The sequence below is a fragment of the Rhamphochromis longiceps genome, linkage group LG10, assembly GCF_057381845.1.
Source record: "Rhamphochromis longiceps isolate RC_006_pf linkage group LG10, R_longiceps_female_GT1.1, whole genome shotgun sequence".
In the NCBI taxonomy this organism is placed as follows: Eukaryota; Metazoa; Chordata; class Actinopteri; order Cichliformes; family Cichlidae; genus Rhamphochromis; species Rhamphochromis longiceps.
In genome coordinates this window covers 7,190,638-7,212,949 of record NC_140566.1, presented here as the reverse complement: position 1 = coordinate 7,212,949, position 22,312 = coordinate 7,190,638, and the positions used below count along the sequence as shown (strand labels likewise).

General features: G+C 39.8%; 2 protein-coding genes and 1 long non-coding RNA gene across 10 annotated transcripts in view; 1 reads left to right on the top strand and 2 right to left on the bottom strand.

The window, feature by feature from the left end:
* Window positions 1-813, bottom strand: part of LOC146660244 (RAC-beta serine/threonine-protein kinase-like) — a 54,238-nt gene extending 53,425 nt beyond the window's left edge. For 5 of the 8 annotated variants that reach the window (XM_085420013.1, XM_085420015.1, XM_085420012.1 and 2 more), the window contains exon 1: window positions 539-789. Coding sequence is in view for 3 of the 8 variants with exons in the window: in XM_085420012.1 (XP_085276138.1) it covers window positions 539-550 (12 nt within the window). In the remaining 5 variants the exon portion in view is untranslated. Of the gene's footprint in view, window positions 1-538 lie in introns of all 8 variants that reach the window. The other 3 variants (XM_085420016.1, XM_085420014.1, XM_085420017.1) reach the window with 3 other exon arrangements.
* A 1,943-nt stretch (window positions 814-2,756) lies between these two features.
* LOC146660242 (vasodilator-stimulated phosphoprotein-like) lies at window positions 2,757-21,916 on the bottom strand. Its single transcript, XM_085419539.1, has 13 exons — window positions 21,764-21,916; window positions 12,946-13,117; window positions 12,143-12,323; window positions 11,024-11,072; window positions 6,514-6,841; window positions 6,032-6,135; window positions 5,883-5,931; window positions 5,721-5,763; window positions 5,526-5,565; window positions 5,321-5,392; window positions 4,124-4,190; window positions 3,734-3,791; window positions 2,757-3,588 (listed from the first exon to the last, which is right to left on the bottom strand). The coding sequence occupies exons 1-13, from the start codon at window positions 21,766-21,768 to the stop codon at window positions 3,542-3,544; spliced, it is 1,215 nt and encodes a 404-aa protein (XP_085275665.1). The 5' UTR covers window positions 21,769-21,916; the 3' UTR covers window positions 2,757-3,541.
* On the top strand, window positions 16,792-17,742 carry LOC146660243 (uncharacterized). The gene is made up of 3 exons (XR_014913446.1): window positions 16,792-17,058; window positions 17,197-17,479; window positions 17,607-17,742. It is a non-coding gene; the product is annotated as an uncharacterized LOC146660243 (long non-coding RNA).
* Window positions 21,917-22,312: the final 396 nt, after the last annotated feature.

The window sequence follows — 22,312 nt, the reverse complement described above, 5'->3', positions numbered from 1 at the left end:
TGCACAAGGATACCAGCGGCAGGTATCACATTTACAAACATCGCGCAACATTTTAAATGAAAGCACAATACAAAACTCGCAATTTGTAGTAATTCCAGCTAAACAACACATAATACCATTCTAATCCTACTCTCATTGTTTCTCGTCACTCGGCGGGGCAGTTAAGTTGGTTTGCAGTTAAATACTCACAGCAGATAATTTACTGTTAACATACAACGAAGTTTGAAAGCACACGTTACAAAAAGCTTTAAGTAAAGAAATGTATATACAGTTAATAACTTAACGTATTCACACTGAATCTATATTAACAGACAAGCGAACGTCAAACAACGATACTTGTCACTTGAGTAGTGTCAAAAGTCACTTTGCTACTTATAGCTTATTATCACATATTAGGTTCTTATTTTACAGCCAGTCATAGTAGTGCTTTCCATACTCGAGTTTTATGGGGCTTCACACCGAACTCTAATATTAGTAATGATTCCTTGAACTATAATAAATTCATTTTTATTTTTATTATTAGAAAAAAATATCTTACGTTAGCGATCATATGCCTTCTGGTAGGGTTGCTGAAAGAGCCCTGATAGCGATTATCAAATAGCAGTTCTACCTAGCTATGAGTTAAAAGTTTGTCAGCTAATCTTTTAACTTCATATATTTTGCACAACTTAATTATGAAACCTAATTTAACGCACATCTCAGTGACTTTATCCCACACAGATTTCGTTTCAATGCAGCTTTCACAGTTTAGTTCCAGAACAGGCCATCCACCGAGGAAAACGCCGTGGAAGTTTCTTCTTCGTAGCTTAGGTCACATAGTGGTATCTCTTTACGCAAGTATCGCCCCCTGCAGGCAGCATGTGTGCTTGTTCTTTGTTTTGTTTTTTTATGCCATTGTTCCCGGAAGTTAGTAACATACACTGGCCGCGCCATGAAGATATTGGAACACTAATGTTTGTGATGCTTTTTTGAAAAGCTAATAACTCAGAACATAAGTCTGTATGTTATAAGCAAATATAAATTAAATTGATTTGTATCTGAAAACATGTTAGTGGATCAGCCACCAATGATTTAGGGCTTTTTAAACTAGGATAATACTGTGAGCAAACACATACCCAGATACCCAGTAATACCTAATTCACTGTAAATTATGTTCTCTTAATGTTATTTTAGCCAACATAGTGAATTAGTTGTTGTTCATTTGATGGTGTTAGTGACATTATGAAATCCAGTTTTTCAGCCTGTTTAAAGTCTTTCCACTGGGAGTGTGATCAAATTAATGCTGGACTATGTTCAGGGAAAGGCTATTTCTGTTACATATGGCTATAATTATAAATTCAGAGAGGATATTTGAGATTGGAAGTAAAAAGTCACCAAATTGTTTTTTGTTTGTTTGTGTATTTTAGCGTTTTCCTGTTGGCTGTTACCACCTGTATTTGGTTGCTTCTCAGCTGATAGAAAAATAAAAGTGAAAGTGAGGGACCCAACTGAGACTGGAAGTACAATAACATTTAAAATATGTCACAAGCTAAACGCTTAAAGTTTTCTACCACTGTATTAGGCGATTCAACACCAAATACAATATTAAAGATGCAAGCAGCAATATGAGGGTCCTTGCACCCTGCTGCTTGTCCAGGCCAGCCTCAGTCAACTGTGCTGAGGTCAAGCACTCACGCAGTCATGTGGTTATTTTCAGTTCAGTACGTTAACTGGGTCTGGCATCATTTACCCTACTGAACACCATCTATGGCCACTAGGTGGCAATTGTCTAACCATATGTCACACTGCTGTATATCATGTGTGGAACCAACAGTTAAAATTTCATTTATATTGAATAATTATAACCTACTGGATAGTTCCCTGTTGCCACAAGTTAGCGCCATATGTGTGACACAATATTGACAAATACAATCTAAGTCGCTTGGAAAGAAACTGACTGGACTTCTTTAAGTTCCTTGAAGATGTTTCACCTCTCACCTGAGAAGTTTCTTCAGTTCTGAAAGCAACTGACCATCTTTGAACAGAGGGGGCAGCTTATGACACCAACTGGCTGCCACCTACAATGCAGTTTTAAGGTACCTTCCCAGGCACCCGAGTCCCCATTCACATCTTGTGAGCTCAATGGGTCACATAATAAGGTGGGGCAAGGTCTCAAAATGGTTTCACCTGAAACCTCTGCTGATAATCCTAAAAAGTTGATTCTGCTCGTCTGGACACTATGCAAGGATGAACAGAATCAACTTTTTGGTATTTCACTACCTGGATGATTGAGCATGCATCAAGACTGTGCAGATAATGACCAACAGCCTTTTTTTTTTTTTTTTTACATCTTCTTACATGTGGTGAGGCACATTATTATTGACTAATAGTGGGTCAATGACCCTCTTAAGAGACAGTGCTCACTAGGGGTTAATACTTTATTTACTAATGGTTAATCCATGATTTATAAAGTAGAAAAGATAAAGCAGAAAACATAAAAAATTAAACATTTTATATGGCCTTACTAAGCAAGACTATTCGTATACACCTATATAAATGACATACTAAGGAGGAACAATACTTTATGATTGAGTTTTAACTAATACTTCTTTAATGCTTAATAGTGTGTAGATATTATAAAATGCCACCTAGCTTTTTAAATTTTTATTAACTTCTATTTTTTTTAATCAAGTGTATGTGACCTACATTATATTAAAAACATTATAAATTCCATTTTTACCCAGTTTTAATGAAAAATCATACACAAAATTTGCTTGCTTGTCACAATTTTTATTATTTTTTAACAAGATAAGCTTTATTTTTGAGTACTTTTAAAGAGTACTTTATCAGATGACAATGGAAGAATATCAAAAATAATGTTTTCACATCTGAAAGGTATCATAGTTCTACGTGGGGTCATATGGAGTTTTTCCTGGTATACCCTGAAATGTACATACATGTAAATAACTTCACTTGCGCAATGTTGTGTAATTTTAGACATTCAACAACAGCTGCTGGAATTTCCTGGAATGGAACTCCCCAAAGTTCTATTCTTTTCTATTCTATTCTATTCTATTAAAAAGTCAAATTTCTAACCCATTTTCAAGAATGTAAGTTAACATGTGCTGAAATGTATATCCTTGGAGCTACAAAACCAGTAGTGTGCACTACTAATTTTGCAAGGACTTGAAATTGTTTGATGGTAAAAGTGTCAACAACCTGTCTGAGCAGATTACTGTTACCTGCCACTGATAAAAATGCCTGGGCATGTCATTCATATGTCTGTTGATGAATATTACATGAAACACTAAAATTTACAACTCCTAGAAAATAATTGGAATTCAATTCTGATTTCCATAACTAAGCAAGACATCGGGGAAAAATAATGATAATAATATTTTATTTGAAAATGTGTTCATGTTCATAGTCTTAGGACTGATCAGACCTTAAAGTCCATTGCATGAAAACAAATTAAACAATGTAAAATAAAATAATTTCGCCAAGTAAAGCACTGTGAGCACTGCAAGATAAGCATCCATTTTTTTCCCTTTTGATCAGTTCTTCAGTCTTCATCCTTGAGCTGTGACCTTTGTAGCTCCTGCATCAGAGCTAGAAAAACAGAGCAATATTCTGGTATAACACAAGATCACAACATACTGTATATGAGTAGTTTCTACATGTATGCCCTAGGTTCCTCTGACATAGTTCCTCTAGGTTCATCTGACATATGGATAGTATATACGTTAGAACTCACCTGTGATAATTTCTTCCTTTACTTTGTAGAGTTCCTTTTTTATTTCTTCAAGGATTTCCTTGAAATGCAGACAGAGTATGACGTTTTGCATAAAAGAAGTACATTTTGTTTTAATAAAGAGCCTTAAAACTTTATGTGTACAATAGTACAAATCTGGAAACAATGTTAGAAGCTTTGCAACTATGATTTAAGGTTCTTTAGATGAAATGGCTTTATAATGCAAGTCCTGGGAAAAACAAGCAGAGGCTTAGAACACATATTTTACATACTGAATAGCTTCTCTTGTTTCAAAGGAACTAAAATAGATTTATGTCATCACAGAAAGTTATACTATTTACTAAGGAGTTGTAGGATATTGGTGTGTATTTATATAAAGATGGAGGAACAAACCTGTTTAAATTTTTCCATATCACTATCATTTCCTGTACCATCTGAGTTCTTCTTCACCACCTTCATCCTACAAAAGAAAGATACTTTATTACACTGAAGCAAACACAATCAAAGACGTCATATTTTAGGCCAAACACTTACTTTTATCTTCATGTACGTGTTCCAATAATGTTTCTTTCTTTTAAATTAGTTTGGAGTGCTATGCTACAGAAAGTGGAACACTCACTGAATCAGTTGAGCAGGATAGTGGCAGCATGTCACACTCAATGTGTTTTTCAAAGCAGAAGCAAATAATCACTAATAATTTGGAATTTTATGTGGAAATCTCTAAAACTAAATGGAAGCAAGTTTGAGGCCACCACACTGAAAATATTAATATTTTAAATTAATTATTAAAATATCACATTTTTATATTATTATTATTATTATTATTATGTGGGGATGATGCAGATGGCATGCTTGAGGCAACTGTTGTTGTGATATGGTGCTATACAATTGAAATGAATTGTTCTGTCAGACATCAGGTGTCTGTGCTGGCCAAGCCTGTTCTTGTAACAGGCAGTCAGCTAAGATCCCTTTTGCCTAAAATAATACCGATTTTAAAAAATTGACATGTTTGTTGTTAATATTCAGCAAATATGAAAGTTGTATAAAAGTCCTATATGCTTTTGTGTCACTTTGCATTAAAGTACAAACAATTTTAATGCCTGTATAATACATATATTAAAATAATAAAGTAAGTTTTAATATCTAAGTTAAATAAGTGCATAGACAAGCAGACTAATTATTTGCATTGACAAATATTAATGAGTTCATAAAACTATGGCTGGGTGTAGCTCTCTGGTGTGCCTTTCACTTAATGTTTGCAGTTTTGCGATTACAACAGAGTAAGCTATTTGTACAGTCATGCTCACAGCTCTGCTGGTTATCTGTGGGAACATGTGGTTAAAAACAAAGCATTATCTTCATCTCAAACATGAGCTGGCCAGGGGAAGCAACACACTTTGTTTCAGGCAGAAACAATAAAAGCAGTTGATAGTTAATCTTATGACAGTAAGACAAAGTAGAAAATAGAAATGCCGCACACACCAACAAACAAATAAGTATCTCTTTCAGATTGGAATAGATCTTCATTGAATGCATATCATCTTAGAAGAGAACCTATGTAGTAGGCAGAGTCAGGGGGGAGACTAGTACCTGGACACTGGAGTAGTGGCAGAGTTTGAACTTGGGCTTGAGTCTTTTTGATTGGTGGTTAAGGATTTGGCTCTGTTGCAAAGAACACAGATGTTTTAGGAAAGTTGTTGATTGCTGAATTGCTGTGGATGGCTCAAAATAGGTTGTTGTTTAGTATATAATGTATGGATCAGTTGTAAAGTGAAAGTCTGAACCAGTCTCTTACCTTGGCATGGTGGCAGATTTTTCCTTGGATTGATTGATTTCTGGTGGGGAATTGTTGTATTTATTATTGCATTTCATGTTAATATCCTCAAATTACATGTTTTTGTTTCTTTCACAAAAAGTCTATGTACAATGCTGGCTGTAGTGTAAAGAGAGGCATTTATCTTTCTTTATCTACACAGCTGTGATTACTCACCCGCTACACCTGAGGATTTCGATACAGCGGACTCAGAATCCTCCTGTAGTTACGTATAAAGATAATTACAGTTATAATTCAATATTTAAATCTTATTAAATCTACAAATACTACAGACCCATAAAAAAATCTTATGGGTCTTCTTGAGAGCATGGGGCTTACATTGTGAGATTCTTCCTTTTTTACAGCTGGCTTATCAGCAGCTTTTCGCCTATTAAAAAAAGAAATCCATTACAATACAAACAATGAGATCCTCCATATCAGACTATCACAAGTATTTCTAAGATGTATATCTCTCGATTATGACTTGCCTTCTTGCAAGGATGGCACTCATTTCTCCCATTAGATCACCTCCTCCACTTCCACCAGATGAGGACTGTGGTTTCGGGGCTGGGGCTGCTGAACCTCCCTCATCCTTAACACAAAAAAATGCACATCACTGTGTTTAAAGCCGTTTGGTCCAATGAATAGATCCTTTTGAAAAACATAAAACTAAATACAAATAGTAAAATGTGTGTGTGCATCAGGGTTTTAGAGAACACAAATACATAAATGGACTGATATAGCACTTTTCTACTCTCCCGGAGTACTCAAAGTGCTCTATACAACAACACACTCCAATGGACGCATGGGAGAGCAACTTTGGGTTAGTATCGTGCACAAGGATACTTGGCATGCAGACTGGAGGAGCCATGGCTCAAACCACTGAACTTCCAATCAATAGGTGACCTGTTCTACCTCCTGAGCTACAGCCACCCCGTATATGTATATGCATATATGTATTTGCTCATACCTTTACTGTTTTGCGCAATTTGGCTCCTGCTAGAGCTGCAGCCAGATCATTTCCACTGCCACCTCCACCCCCTCCACTGCCTCCTGCAACCGGTGGGGGTGGAGGTGCAGGTGGAACCATACCTCCAGATGGAGGTGGTGGAGGTGCAGGTGGGCATCCCCCAGAAGGAGGTGGGGGTGGACCTGGAGGTGGTGGGGGTGCTGGTGGGGCAGGTGAAGTAGCTGGTGGGGCAGGAGGGGCAGGAGGGGCAGGAGGTGCTGATACAGTGGCCTGGCGTTCTCGCTCCAGACGTTCTTTCTCTTGCTGTTCCTGCTTCTGACGTTCGAGTCTAGACGAAGATAGACAGATAAATTAGAGCTAAGTGCTGCTGTTTGTATAAAAACCTCAACAGGTATAATACATGTGTTTATATTTCACTGAAAATCCATCCTTTATATTGTGTGTGGAGGTTCATAGTCGTGCAAATCGTGGTAGTTTTAAGAGGTTAGAAAAAGAAAGGAACTTGATTTCTTTAAGTTTCTGAGTATGCTTCACCTCCCATCCCAGGGTTCCAGAAACAAAAGACAAACAAAAGAATTCCAGGTATTTAACAAGTAGTGGTGTCCCCTCTGGAGGTGGTTGTTGACCTAATACAGATCATGTGAGTCAAAAAAGGCATAGGCCATTACCATCAGAAGGGGACAAGGGTGAAACCTCTGTGAGACCCACCCTATCATGTGACCTATTAAGGTCAACTGAGGCAAGGTGTAAGTTGCAGTTGAAGTGCCTGAGAACTACAATATCAGTTCCTCATAGCTGGTGTTGAAAGCAACCACCTCTTTTCAATTGTAGTTGTTTGTTATGGACATGGATGGGAGGAACACTTTTCAAGTGGTAAGGGAGTATGAAAGAGAATCCAGGAAATTATATACTATAAAATTCCCCTTTGATTAAATCTGAGATGCAAAGAGTCCAGATTGGTCCCAAGAGTTTGTGGTTTTAAACTACAGCCAAGAAACATAGAGTTAAGCAGATCTGATGGAGTAGTACAGAACCAACTCTCGAGTAAACGATACAGGTCCTGACTGTTGGCTGTGCTTACGTGTCGAGCAGCAGGTTAGAGTATCTGGCCTTCTTACAGAGGGGCTCCCCAAGCTACCCAGCTGGGGTACCCCCTCATCACTGATCTTTGATGAGGGGGCTTGACTCACAGTCTCTGCTCTAACTCATCTCAAAAGTGTTCTGTTGGGTTAAGATTGTTGCTCTGTATAGGCCAGTCATGTTCTACCACACCAAACTTGCTCATTAATGTCTTTATAGACCTTGCTTTGTGCACTGGTGCGTCATGTTGCAACAGAAAGGGGGCATCTCCAAACTGTTCCCACAAAGCTGAGAGCATGATATAGTCCAAAATGTCTGACATGTCGGAAGCATTAAGAGTTCCTTTCAGTGGAAGTAAGAAGCCAGGGCCTACTCCTGAAAAAAGGTTGCCACATCATAATCCATCCACCACCAAATATTTATCCTTGGCACAGTGCTGTCAGACAAGTACCATTCTCCTGCCAACTGCCAAACCCAGACTCACCCACCAGATTACTAGATGGAGAAGCCCAAATTGTCAACGGTGGGTCACTTTTGATATTGTTTCCATTTCCCTAGAGTGAAGTGGTGGTGTGATGCATCCAATGTTCTGCATTACGCTTGGTGATGTAAGGCTTGGATGCAGCTGATTGGCCAAAGAAACCAATTAAATGAAGCTTTCTATGCACTGTTCATGAGCTAATCTGAAAGTCACATGAAGGTCTATAGTGATTTTCAAATAAGCTTTGCCTGGAGTGTGTCTGAACTTTCTTTTATGTTTAATTTACGATACAGTGAATGTGTCCATTTGCGTACCTTTTTGCCTATGCCAAACCTATGGAGAGGGGTTTTCAACATACGCAAACAACTCTCGTGCAGTCTTCCAAAAACACTATGGATAGGTGTGACTAACTGGCTGACTGTTTGAAAAGTGGATCATGGTAAGGCAGTGACAGCAGAGTTCACCACAAATTTTAGTAGAAGCCCCAAAAAATATAAAAGCATGAAAGTGAAGTGGTGGTTACAGAAGACAATTTTCATTTGTTTAACACCTGGTTTCAGGCGTTATAGTTTCAGTTTTCTCTATGGGTGAGTGAAGGACCAGCCACAGCACAAGGAGAGTGTGCCACAGAACAGTTGTTTGTGACATTGCCCTTATTTACAGCAAACAGCTACAATATGTAGACCAGGGGGGTCAAATTCATTTTTACGTTGTGGGCTACATACAAACCACTTTGATGTTAAGTGGGCTGGACCAAAGAAACTCTCCTTTCCATCAGTCCAAGTGCTATGGTTTTTAAAAAAAAAAAGATTTTTGGGTTTGACTCATTTTTTATTATCTTTGTATTATAGTTTTGCTCTCCTAATCTATAGGTCTTTAGGTGCATTCTAGGTAAAGATGCGTTTTGTGTTTGAGCTCTACAGTCTTCTGTTTATGTTTTATATTTATAGATAGCGTAGTATCTATATTTCTGGTTCATGATTCTAGTTTCTTTTTTCATCATGTTATATTTCCTTTGTTTCTAGTCTCTCTTCCTCATTTGGTTATGTTTTCTTCAGTTATCATTGTTTTTGTGTTCCCTTTCTGTCACCCCAGTCAGTCATGTCTCCATGTTTGTTTATTTCCCCTTAAGTTCATGTCTTAGTCCTGGGTCTCAGTGTATTACTTCCTATTTTATTTTGATAGTCCCTTGTGTCTTGTGCTGTGTTTAGTTTTGTTTGCCCCTGTCTCATTAGTCTAATTCCATCCAGCTGTTTTCCCTGGTGGGTATGTATTTTCTCCATTTGTTCTTTGTCATGTTATCCCTCAAAGTTGTGTCCTCCCTTGCAGTATGTTTTTTTTTTTTTTTTTTTTTTTTTTCCCCCATTGAGTTGCAGGTTTGATTTACCTTGTTAAATTTCTCATGTAACTTTGTGATTTTCTTTACTTTAATAAAAGCAACTTTGTAGTTTATTTTCTCATATTTCTCATATTTTATACTTTTCATTGTAGATAGTGGAAAAAAGGACATTTTATTTTTGTCATCTAACTCATCACTTTGGTGTAGTTTGGGAGGAGGTCTTTATCAGCAGAAAAAGCGTAGTCTGTCCATAGGACCACTGCAGAAGCATTCAAGATAGATTGAGGAGCTCAGTCATTCAGCAAGGGCACAAGGTAGAGTTGCTACTCCCCCATCATGAAAGGAACCAGTTGAGGTGGTTCAAGAATGTAACAAGGACACCTACAAGGTGCTTCCTAGCTGAGGTATTTTGGGCATGCCAAACTAGAAGAAGACGCCAGGGCAAACCCAGAACATACAAGCCAGCCATGAGATCATTACTTTTGGCTGGCTGGGAGACACTTTGGTGTCCTCCAGAAGAGGTCTAGGAGGTGGGTGAGATAAGCAAGGTGTAAACATCTTTGCTTTTAGGCTGTGTGCTCCAAAAATAATGTCACATCCACATAAGAGAAACCCTAATTAGTGCCTGCTGACTGTGCACTTGTGTTCCAACTAGCTCGCTTGCAGTGGGATAATTAGCGCGCTGCCAGACTGCCCTCTTTCCCCTGCTCCCTCCCTGGAAACGTGCTTAGCTGGAGATCTGAGAGATGATGTGCTTGCAGCCACCAGCAGCCGCCTACAAACCTCACTCATATTCCTCATTAACCCTTCCTTGATGCTTTAAGCCCTTCAACTAATCCAACAACATGCATCATATGACCAACATCTGTCAAGTCTGCGTTTTCAAGTGTCCACACTGCGATGGGACAGCTCCATTTTGAAATGTATGCGTTTTCGAGAGCGTTTTCAAAAAGATGGCATTTTTCCTTGGGGAAAATGCCATCTCAGTGTGGACGGGAGGCCAAAACGGAGAGAAGGTGATGCGTTTTCAAACAAAAACGCATTAGTGTGGACGTAGCCTCAGCTTCTGTAACCTGGTGCATTGCACTGCTGCCGCCACAGCTAGGTTTTGACAGTCAAGTGTACAGCCATGTTAGTTTATTCTGCAATTCTAGTGATATATCAGAAGGTCAGAGTTTCATAAATTCTACAGAGGGAGTGGAAACATTTTGATAACATGAGACTTTATTGAAAAATACTTGGCAATGACTTTGCTTTCTGTATCAGCGCTGATGTGGTGCTATTGTCTAAGCAGAGAAAACTGTTGTTCAGGAAAATAATGCAGCTGCTATTTACGTCTTAATGGTGAGCATAAATAGAAGTGACTGTGCAGAGCAAGCAACCAGTGCAGAGTATACTAGTGCCTGCAGACTGATGAACTCATGACTTGTATCAAGGAGAAAATAGATATGTGGACTATCTGCTGTAAACAACATATCTCTGCATTTGCATTGTAGTCTTTATTAGTCTGTAATAACTGCTGAAAATGTTAATTAAAAGCAGAAACAAAACCTAAAAACCAATGACATAAAATAGATATTAGCCTTAGTATAATTAAGAATGAACGGTACCTTCTCTGTTGTTCCAGCTGCTGTGCAGTGGGGCCGTTCTGAGCTGGGCCTAAGAAAAAGCATTAAAATTATTTAAAATTAATATATTACATAGATAATATAAAATATGCATGTATGCTTATATTAGGGCTCTCAAAGCCAACGAGATGATAACACATTCATGCAAATTCAGTTATTTGTATTTACTGCCAGTGTGAACTGAGTTACCACATTGAGTCTCAAATGCCACTTGGTGGCTAATAACAATTAAAAAATGCTATTGAGCCCTTTTGATAACTGGCAGGGAATCTTTTACAATGGTTTGAAGAAATTTTATCTCACTTTTTTGAAGAATTGTTTTAATTCAGGCATAGAAATGTTTTTCTGTATAAGTATCTAAACAGAGTTATAGTCCAACTCCAAAAAGTAGTTGGAATAAATGCCTAATAATCAAAAATAATTGTATTAACTAACATTTATTTATAGGACAGTACACTGGTTTTTAGGCTTATTAGTTTTCAGTGTGCCTAATACATTTCTTTATGCAATTCATGTTGTACTATTTGTTTTGATTTTGTGATTTCTAATCTTAGAGAGATTAGCAACACACTTTTTTTTACATACTTATATCTCTTATATCTTTTTTCCACTCTGTGTCACTCACATATTATCCCCACCCCACCACCATACCACACTTACAGATTATTGTCAGAATATAAAGACATTGCTATGCTCCTTGTTTTAGCCTTTTCCCATGTGCCTTTTGTACCAGTTACTGTTTTGCTATTCCCGTTTTTCTTATCAGTAATAGCTATGTTCCCTAATGTTTCCCATCTTCCCTAATTACCTTGTGTGTTTTTGGCCTTCATCTCCCCATAGCTTTTTTTTCGCATCAACCTGTTTCTTGTTTACTGTGCATCCTGTTCCTTGTGTTACATCTTTGTTTCCTAGCTCCCAGGGTTTTCCAGGCATTTCCGTGTGTTCTTATGGCTTTTGGTTTACCTTCAATAAAGGATTATATTCACTGGAACCTGCCTGTCTAAGAGTCTGCATTAAGGGTCCTCAGTCTTCACCAAATCTGACAGACAGGAATACTGCACGATCTGGATCTAACATGTCTTCTTGCACTGGTGTGGTTACCTGCAACTGCCGGGGCACTGACAGTATCTAAAGCATGCGTCATGGTGTTGGCAAACAGAGTAGCATCTTCTTTACTGCCAAAATTTAGCCCCCACACCTGCTTGTGATCACGCCACTGATGGAAATTTGGTGTGGCTTGATTATACTTCATTCCTTTGATAATGGGACAATTGATCACCACCTGATGAAAACAGGAAGCGAAGGATAATAAATGTAAATTAAATATAAAGTTAGTCAGGCCAGAAGTAAATTTGTTTAAATATATAATTATATGTGAGATCATATTGCTGATGCTTGGTCCACAGTAGATTGTAATATGCATGGAATAAACCAATACATGTTGTGGGTATTCATCTGTTAATTATTAAGTCTGTGCAAGGTGAACAGAATACACTGTGTGTCTCAAAGTGTATATACATACATACATACATACATACATACACATATATATATATATATATATATATATATATATATATATATATATATATATATATATATATATATATATACACACACACATACACACACATACACATTCCACTGTGAGAGACAGAATCTGAAAAGAAAAATGCGGTAATCACATTGTATGATTTTTGAACAGTGTATTTGTGAATAAATTGATCACCCTGAACTTGCAAAATCCCAGGGTGATATATATGTGTGTGTGTGTGTGTGTGTGTGTGTGTGTGTGTGTGTGTGTGTGTGTGTGTGTGTGTGTGTGTGTGTGTGTGTGTTAGTGTCTGTCCAATCAGAACATGAGAAGGCAATTGTCTGGTTTCGTGTGTATGCTTTTCTTGTACCTGCTGGTCAGCCTGCAGTTTGCGTCCCACTACTCTGAAGGTGTTTGCTGAAGGGTTGTGATAGATCTGGACACGGCTTATAGATGTACTGTCAGATCCTGCTGGCACCCAGCGCTTGCTGTTGTCATCATACAGCATGACTGTTGCCCTCACCTGACAGATACTGGACTCACTGTTTGAGGGAATGATTAGGAAAAAAAAGATGACCAGATGCAGTGCAAGAACAAAATACTAAAATGGTGTAAGTGTACAGATAAAAGAAACATGAACATTCTTCTATAACACGAACTCTTCCGGGAAGGCTTTCCATAAGATTTAGGAGTGAGTTTACAGGAAATTTTGATAATTCTTTCAGAAGTGCATTTGTGTTCAGTTGGGTTGAGGTAGGGCTCAGGTGCAGGCCAGTCATGTTCTTCCACACCAAACTTGCTCATCAATGTCTTTATGGATATCTTGGAATGCTGAAGTTTTAAGAGTTCCTTTCACTGGAGCTAGAAGCCCAGGCTGAGCTCCAGAAAAGCAAGGCCACATCATAATACCCCTGCACCAAACTTTACACTTGGCACAATGCAGTCAGACAAGTATTACTGTCCTGGCAACTGCCAAACCCAGACTCATCCATTGGATTGCTGATGGAAAAGCATGATTTGTCACTCCACAGAACGCGTTTCGACATCTATAGAGTGTTGGTGATGCATCCAATGCTCTGCATTACGCTTGGTGATGTAAGGCTTGGATGCAGTTGCTCTACCAAGGAAACCCAGTAAATGAAGCATTAAATGAACCCATTAAATGAAACACACTATTCTTGAGCTAATCTGAAGGTCACATGAAGTTCGGAGGTGTGTAGCGATGAAATCGCAGAAAGTTTGAGATCCCTCACTATGACTTTATGCAGCCTACCACTTCATGGCTAAATTGCTGTTGTTCCCAATCGCTTCCAATTTGTTTGTAATTCCACTAAGAGTTACATTTATTAATGAGGAAATTTTATGACTGGACTCGTGTAACCCATGGTGGAGGGAGTTACACGCCAAGCAACAGTTCAGAGTACCCAGCCTTCTTATGGTCATTGAGTACTTCAAGGAACTATCTGCCTGATCTGAACCTGAGTAGTGTTTCATCATTGGAGTTTTGTGCAAACCACAGTTTGTCCATGACCAACACCATGTTAAGGGTATCCATAAGTGTAAGTGGCACCAGGACATCCTAGGTCACAGATCAGCGATCAATATTGTAATCATATCATCTGATCTACGACCTTTGAGCTGGACACTTGGATGAAGAGAGAAGCTGAGCTGTCAACCACCTTATGGGTGGCTGTAGCTCAGGTGACAGAGCAGGTCAGCCACTAATCAGAAGGTTGGTGGTTCGATCCCAGGCTGCCTCCTGGCTGCATGCCAAATATCCTTGGGCAAGATACTAACCCCATGTTTGCCTACTGGTGGTCAGAGGACCCGGTGGCGCCTGTGTCCGGCAGCCTTGCCTCTGTCAGTGCGCCCCAGGGCAGCTGTGGCTACAATGTAGCTTGCTATCACCAGAGTGTGAATGTGTGTGTGAATGGATGAATGACTGAATGTAGTGTAAAGCTATGGGGTCCTTAAGGACTAGAAAAGCGCTATACAAATGCAGGCCATTTACCATTCACCTGGTGGCTAATTAAATCAGGTGGCAAGAGGATGCCTGACACATGTGCCACACCTAAACGTACAGTGAGGGTGTGCTGGCCCCTGATCCAGGAGATCTTCAACTCTCACCTCCGGCAGAAATACAACAGCATTCTGTGGCTGGAGAAAGAATCTGCACCTAGACTGCTGAGGCAGCTGCAAGTAGATGCTGCAAGGTGGTTGGCCCCTGTTATGGCAGTAACCAGATGAACCAGATGGTAGACACTAGGGATGGGTATCGTTTAGGCTTTATCCGATACCAGTACCAAACCGGTACTTTTGAAACGGTGCCCGTGCTTAAACGGTGCTCAAACTGGTGCTTAAAGAATGAAGAACACAAACTTTGTCCTAAAACCTCTCATGTTTAGCTGTTTTTTTTGTAAAAAAGACAACAATGTTAGCCTTTTCTGCAGCTATAGGGGATTTATGGTATCACTCTTGGCTGGAAGCAGTGCTTAATCAATGGGGGGAAAAAAACACCAACTTTGTCCAAAAACCTCTCATGTTTAGCTGTTTCCAACTTTTTCTTTGGTCATTTTAGCTTTTTTGGCCAGGGTGAAGGGAGTATCTGCCATCAAACAAGAAGACAGCCGCATGTAACTACGACGGTGTTTGCTAGTTCACCTTACGTGCATTAATTTAATAACGTGGTTAGCCTACTCAACGTAAATTACACACGAACAACATTAAGCTACTGACCCAGAGAAGAATGGCTGCTGCTGCCATCATCATCCGTCATCATTTCTGCTACACTGGCAGGGCTAGGGGCCAGGACTCTCCTCTTCGGGTTTTTGGGGGGTGTTGCTAACTCCGGGACCGATAACAGGCACCACACCCGCAGTAGATGTGCTCGATGTGAGGTCTCGCAGCAAGCTATCAAATACGGCTTTTAAAAAAATGCTATGCGTCGCCAGGTTTTTCATCAGATTCGAGGTGTTACCTCCTTTGCATCACCTTAGTATCACCTTAAAGCACTTGTTGCAGGCTGTTGAGTTTGCATCTTTTGCTGTGAAGTACAGCCAGACTTTTGACCGCTTCGCCTTGGGCGTTTTTAATCTGTAGCTCTGCTCTAAAAGAACATACGTACGTACGTACCTACTGCGCTTGCAAAGGTAAAATGATTGGCTGGAATCCAAAGTGTATGACATCTCAGGGAAAAAAAAGCACCGAAATAAAGCACCGAAATGTGTGCTGCTTTTCGGTCTGGTTACTACCGTTTATGTCATAATGGCACCGGATACCGGTACCCATCCCTAGTGGACACCAGAGATGAGGAGTCCTATCAGGTTTAGTTAACCTTTGGAACTTTTGAGGCAGCTGATGGGTACTAGCATGCCAAGCAGAACATGTCTCGGGCGGTAGCTGAAGCAAAAACAGAGGATATAATCGGGTAGCGGAAAGAATACCTCCTTCTCGACTTCTGTAGAGAAAGCAGACTCTAGGGACGAGGGAGACAACTTTCCCATCACTGAAAACAAGGTCACTGAGGTCATTAATCCCCTGGAGTTGATGAGCGTGTCCAAATCACATGACTGATTTAAGATGACATAGCAGTAATATGCAGCCATGTGGAGTCTATTTCTTTTTTTGTTTGTTTTAAGAGTGTGTATAAACTATAGGTTAGTTTTTAAATTGTGTTACAGTTTTTCTCGATTGCCTAAACACTATAACCAGGCCTCTAAACTAAAATTTCAAAACCGTAACGCTATTGTTCAAAAAGCTCACCCATTTCCCTGAACTATAAACACTATTCCCTGCTTTGACACATGACTCAAATTTGGTGAACTGTTACTGCAAAACTCTACACACAAATCCCTACATTTTACAGTGCTTACACCATGTAGTCATTTAGAAAGCACTAGCATGCAATAATGTTAACTTAAGTCAGCATAGCTTGAGCTCAATTAGCACACAATTAACCAGGTGGAAACACTAGGAGTCAAAATTTAGCACACACCAATCAGAACCTGCGATGGATAGATAAAAGGGCCAAAGTCAGCTCATTCAGGTTTGAAACAATGGATCCAAAGAGATGCAAAGGAAGAGGACGTGGTGGAGAAAGAGGATGTGTTGAAGGAGGAGGACGTGGTGGAGGAAGAGGACATGGTGAAAGAGGAGGACGTGGTGAAAGAGGAGGACGTGGTGGAAGAGGAGGACGTGGTGGAAGAGGAGGAGGAGGTGGTCTAGGACAACAGGAAGGTGGTGGAGGAGGAGGGAGAGGTGGAGGAGGAGGAGGACGTGGTGAAGGAGGTGGAGAACGACGGCGACAAGGAAGGGGAAGAGCAAGGGCAAGAAGACAGTCAGTCTCGGATGAAATTCGAGCCACTTTAGTTGACCATGTCCTTGTCCATGGGATGACTATGAGGGAGGCTGGGCAACGAGTACAACCGAATTTGAGTCGCTTCACTGTTGCCTCCATCATCAGAACCTTCAGGGAGGAAAACAGGTAGGTGTACTTGCAGTAAGACTGCTTTGTACAGTAACGTTTAAGTTACTGAACTTATGTGTCTTGAGTATGTTTCCATTATTTGCCTGTAAAATGAATGTGTGACAGTTACAGTAATGAGTGCTTCTATTTTTGTAGGACACAGAGACGACCACCTGGTGGAGGCAGGTTAAGGCTTTTGTTGGAGGAGCAAGAGAGGGAACTTGTAAACATGGTAATTGCAAATAATGTAATCCGCCTGCAAGAGATTCAAAGGAGAGTGATTGAGGATGATCATCTTTTTCGAGGCATAAATGCCATCAGCCTCTCCACAATTGACCGCATCCCCCGAAAGAATCAATTCCGGATGAAACAGGCATACCGAGTCCCTTTCGAACGAAACTCTGACAGAGTGAAAAACCAACGTGTGGAATATGTTCAGGTATGAGTTTTGATACTGTATAAAGTATTGTGTACCATCACAGCATGGCAGTTTATGCTGCCATTTCAGCACTCTTGAACTGTGGTTCAGGGTACCGATTGACTCTACTGTGTTATGTGTTTTGCAGAGAATCTTTGAGATTGAAGGACGGCCTGTTCCCCATGAAATAATCTTTGTGGATGAGGCAGGTTTTAACCTGACCAAAAGAAGGAAAAGGGGGAGGAACATAATTGGCCATCGGGCTATTGTAAATGTCCCTGGTCAGCGTGGGGGGAATGTCACTATGTGCGCAGCCATCAGCCAACGAGGGGTACTCCACCGCCATGCCGTACTAGGACCCTATAACACTATGCTTCTCCTTGCTTTTCTTGATGGTTTAAGACAACATATGTTCCAGCTGGACTACAGGGAACCAGCACAGCCAGAGCAGCCTCACTACGTTGTTGTGTGGGATAACGTCAGCTTCCATCGCGCTGCTCTGGTTCGTGACTGGTTTACCAATAACCCAAGGTTTTCTAATATCTTTCTGCCTGCATACTCTCCCTTTCTAAACCCGATAGAGGAGTTATTTTCGGCATGGCGGTGGAAAGTGTATGACCGAGAACCTTATGTCCGTGTTCACCTCCTTCAGGCCATGGAAGAGGCCTGCCTAGACATATCAGTAGATGCATGCCAGGGGTGGATCAGGCATGCAAGAGGATTTTACCCCCGCTGCCTGGCTGGGGCCAATATAGCCTGTGATGTGGATGAGATTCTCTGGCCTGACCCAGACCAAAGACAAGATGCTGAGGTGGGATAATGTTTCTGGTGTGTGTTGTACTGTATAGTACATGAATGACAATGTGCCACTGTACATACATTGGTTGTGTCTTTTGTGTTTATCATGTGACAAGGGTTTTGAAGGGGAGAACCATAAGCAACCTATTTGTTTTGGAACTATTGTTTTGAATTAATTGTACCAGTGTGCAAAACTCTGTTGTGGTGTGTGTGTTTTTGAGGGCTTGTGTTTGATGTCTGAGGGCAAAGTTTGGTTTTTCAGCAGGAGTGAATAGTTTTGGGTGTAGAGCTTCATTTTGACCTGGAAATAGGATGTTTGGGAAATTGAGTGAGATGTTATGGATTTGTGTTTACAGTTGTGAGGATATGAGGCGTAGTTTCAAGAAATGTGTTTTAGCAATCGAGAAAAACTGTAATAGGCCAAGTAAAACCAAGGTTATGATAAATAATTTACAAAATGCTTTTTTATGAATACGAGCCTCCCTGAGAAGATGTATGCCAGGTTGCTGAAAAAGAGTTTGTCCATTAGTCAAACCTAACTGACAAACAATGCAGATCCTGTTCATGGAACACTGGACTAGCTCTTTATCCTTGGAAGAATATTTGAGTGTGTCCAATTCATCTACATGTGTATGGGGAACTTGGAGAAGGCATTCGACTGTGTCCTTTGGAGTGTCCTACTGGGGGGTGCTTCAGGCGTTGCCATTCAGTCTCTGTACAACTGTTGCAGGAGCAATGTATGCATTGCCAACAGACATTGACAGACTCATTCCTGGTGCGTGTCTTCGCCAGGGCTACCCCTTTTCACCAATTCTGTTAATAATTTTTATGTACAGAATTTCTAGAAGTAGCCAGGTGGCAGAAGGCTTCCACTTTTGTGGCCTCAGAATCTCAACTCTGCTTGGTACTCCAACATAGTGCTCTGAACAGTACCATGTTGGAATTCACTGAGCCCCTTAGACCAACCCATTCTTTCACAAATGTTTGTAGGTATATGCAACATCAGTGCCCTGTTGAGATAATAAGCTCCACTAAATAAAGGATGAGATAAAATCCACTGAGTCAAGACAATAATGCTCCTTATCATGCTTAGAGGGTATCACCAGTCCAGCATCCTCAGATTGTACGCTAAGTGGAAGAAAGGACGCCGAGTAGTAGTAAGTATCAGAACCATTATTCTGAATGAAACAACAAAGATCCATAAGTACATCAAGAAGCTGGCTATAATGATCGCGTGCTTAGTGCACCAGAAACCCGAGACACAAGAAGTGCTAGAGGAGGGACCACAATGGAAGGATAGGCACCTGTTATTGAAAAATCTTACCAATGACAGGACAATGACTAAAAGACACCACAGAGGCACTAATTATGTCAGTATGGGAACAAACTTTAAGCACAATTCAGTTCAATTGACTTGAATTCAATTTTATTTATACAGCATCAAATCACAACAGCAGTCACCTCAAGGTGCTTTATATTGTAAGTTAGACCCTACAATAGTGCATACAGATAAAAACCTAACAATCATGTGACCCCCAATGAGCAAGCACTTTGGTGACCGTGAGAAGGAAAGACTCCCTTTCAACAAAAAGAAACCTCCTTCAGAGCCAGGCTAAGGGAGGGGTGGCCATATACTGTGACCATTTCGGGTGAGAGAAAGAAGACAGGACAAATGACATGCTGTAGAAGAGAGCCAGATATTAATAACAAGTATGATTAAATGCAGAGAAGTCTAAGTCACACGATCAATAGAGGCTGGGATCCAGCACGTAACAGAAAGGTGTAAGATGCTAGCAGGCAGGGGATACATGGAACGCTATAATCAAGTGGCTGGAACAGTGTACAGAAACATCTATGCCAAGTCAGCCCTGACTTAGTGGACAAACAGAAGAAGATGGCAACATTGGGAATAAGGAACACGAGAAGCTCAAGAAATACCAAGGGCTAGGAGAGGAGCATGAGGTGATGTGAAGGTGAAGGCAGCAATGGTGCCTCGGGGTACTGACCCCCAAACTGGGCAAGTGGCTCCAGCAGATCCCAGGAATGACATCTGAGATCTCTGTCCACAAGACCACAGTCCTAGGAACAGCAAAGATACTTTTGAGGACCCTCAAGCTCCCAGGACTCCTGGTAGAGGACCCAAGCTTGAAGCATAGACCGACTGGGTGCTGGTTTAGCTCACTGGGATGAGCAGGTGACCACATGCCGTATGGCTGGGAGCAGCCGGTGCGGGTTTTAACACAACCTGCGGCCCTTTGCCTCATTTCTTTCTCTGTCTCTCCCGCTGCTTTCCTGTCACTCTTCACTGTTTCTATCCATAAAAAGACCATTGTTGCTTGTTTGGAAGAGCTGCCAGGAGACAGTTTCTTCTTGCTAAAGAACATTTAATATTTGCAAAGTTTTATCGGAATAAACCACAAGCTTTCTGGAACAATGTTTTCCAGACAGACCACACTAGAGTTTGGCTATTTGGGAACTGAACCATGCAATATTTGGCAAATCCCAAACATACTATATAAGCACAAACACACTAAATTTGGGTTTTTGTTAAATAAATATGTTATAATTGTGTGATATGACCTATATAACTCCACATCCAGATTATATTAAAATTATTTTAGAACCTAGCAAAGACCTTTTTTTTTAAATAATCATATTCTTTTATATACTTTTTATTTATTATGTCCTGACACATAGAACTTTTCAAATTCTATAAAATACATACAGGGTGGACTTTCTTTTCTATTTCTAAACTGTTCAAATTTTGTATATAAAATCAAATTAATTCCTCTAGTTAGTCAATCTGTTTAGCACATTTGAAAAGTAAGTAATGCTTCATAGCTTTACAGAGGTTCAGAACCCTAAATTTGTACACTGTAAAGTAATGGGGCAAATATGTGTTTGTATTTTTGATGATTATTTCATTAAAACAATTATACATTTATACCTTTATGTATTTATCCTGTGTGGTTTGAATGTTTGTATGCAAAAATTAATGAAATAATAAAAAGACTACATCTCTCTACAAGTCATTATGACACTGACTTGTTTTCAGTCTGCTACTTGCAATGTCTGTAGCCTGTGGGAAAGCTTTACTTCCTGTCACAAAGGTTTTCATGTTTTGACCACTTCCTGTGATCAGTACAATGCCTAATATGGACTGTATTTCACCTGTCATATGCACCAAGTTCTCAAAAGGTTTTGGTTCCCCAGAATGCTTTCTTGGATTAAATAACATTATCATAAAAAAGGAAATGCAGATACATGTTTAGTCTATGCGCAATAACTATAATAATTGAAGCACCTGTTATAAGCTTCAGACACTTGCAGACAACAGGAAATGTAGTCAGAACTAAATATCTTTTCGGTAAAATATAGAGAGCACTATGAGAGTCGGTGTTGTTTTACACATTCTTACACGAGTCATTCAAAATTAGAATGAACATATGTTTCTTTCCTCAGTTTAAAAATTTTTATTAATATAACTAATGTAAGAAAATGACTCACCCCATATTTCAGCTTTGGTCAATATCCAGCGTTTCACTTGTTTTTTAACAATATTTCTTCACTTCAAAATGAATCGTGTCTGTAGAACCTACTGTCATCCCTGATTGCACATTTGAGTTGCTCTCTCGCTCTGTGACTTTTTTAGCAGCAAGCATTTGCACTTCTGCCTTTGTATTGTCATTTCCTAGACAGTTTTTTTCTTTCTTCCTGTTCTCGTCTCAACTCGCTCTTTCAAATTCATATTTTCACACCTCCCCCATTTTCTGTCTCCCTGCGGTATAGCTCTGATTTCTGTCTGCTTTTTCTTTTCTATCAAGCTGTTGTTTTTAATTAGAGCGAGTCCTCTTGACATAATTATTATTACTATTTCAGATAAAGAGCACATGTGTGGTTTAACAAAAATTTCTGTAATTACGTTTGTGCAATACTGTTATGTTTGTATTCATTGTATTATAGGTAGGTAGTAAAAATAAAAGTCATAGTAAAGTAACAGCAACAAGTTTAGGCTTCAACCTACAAATTAAAATCTAATGAGTAATCCCTCAGTCT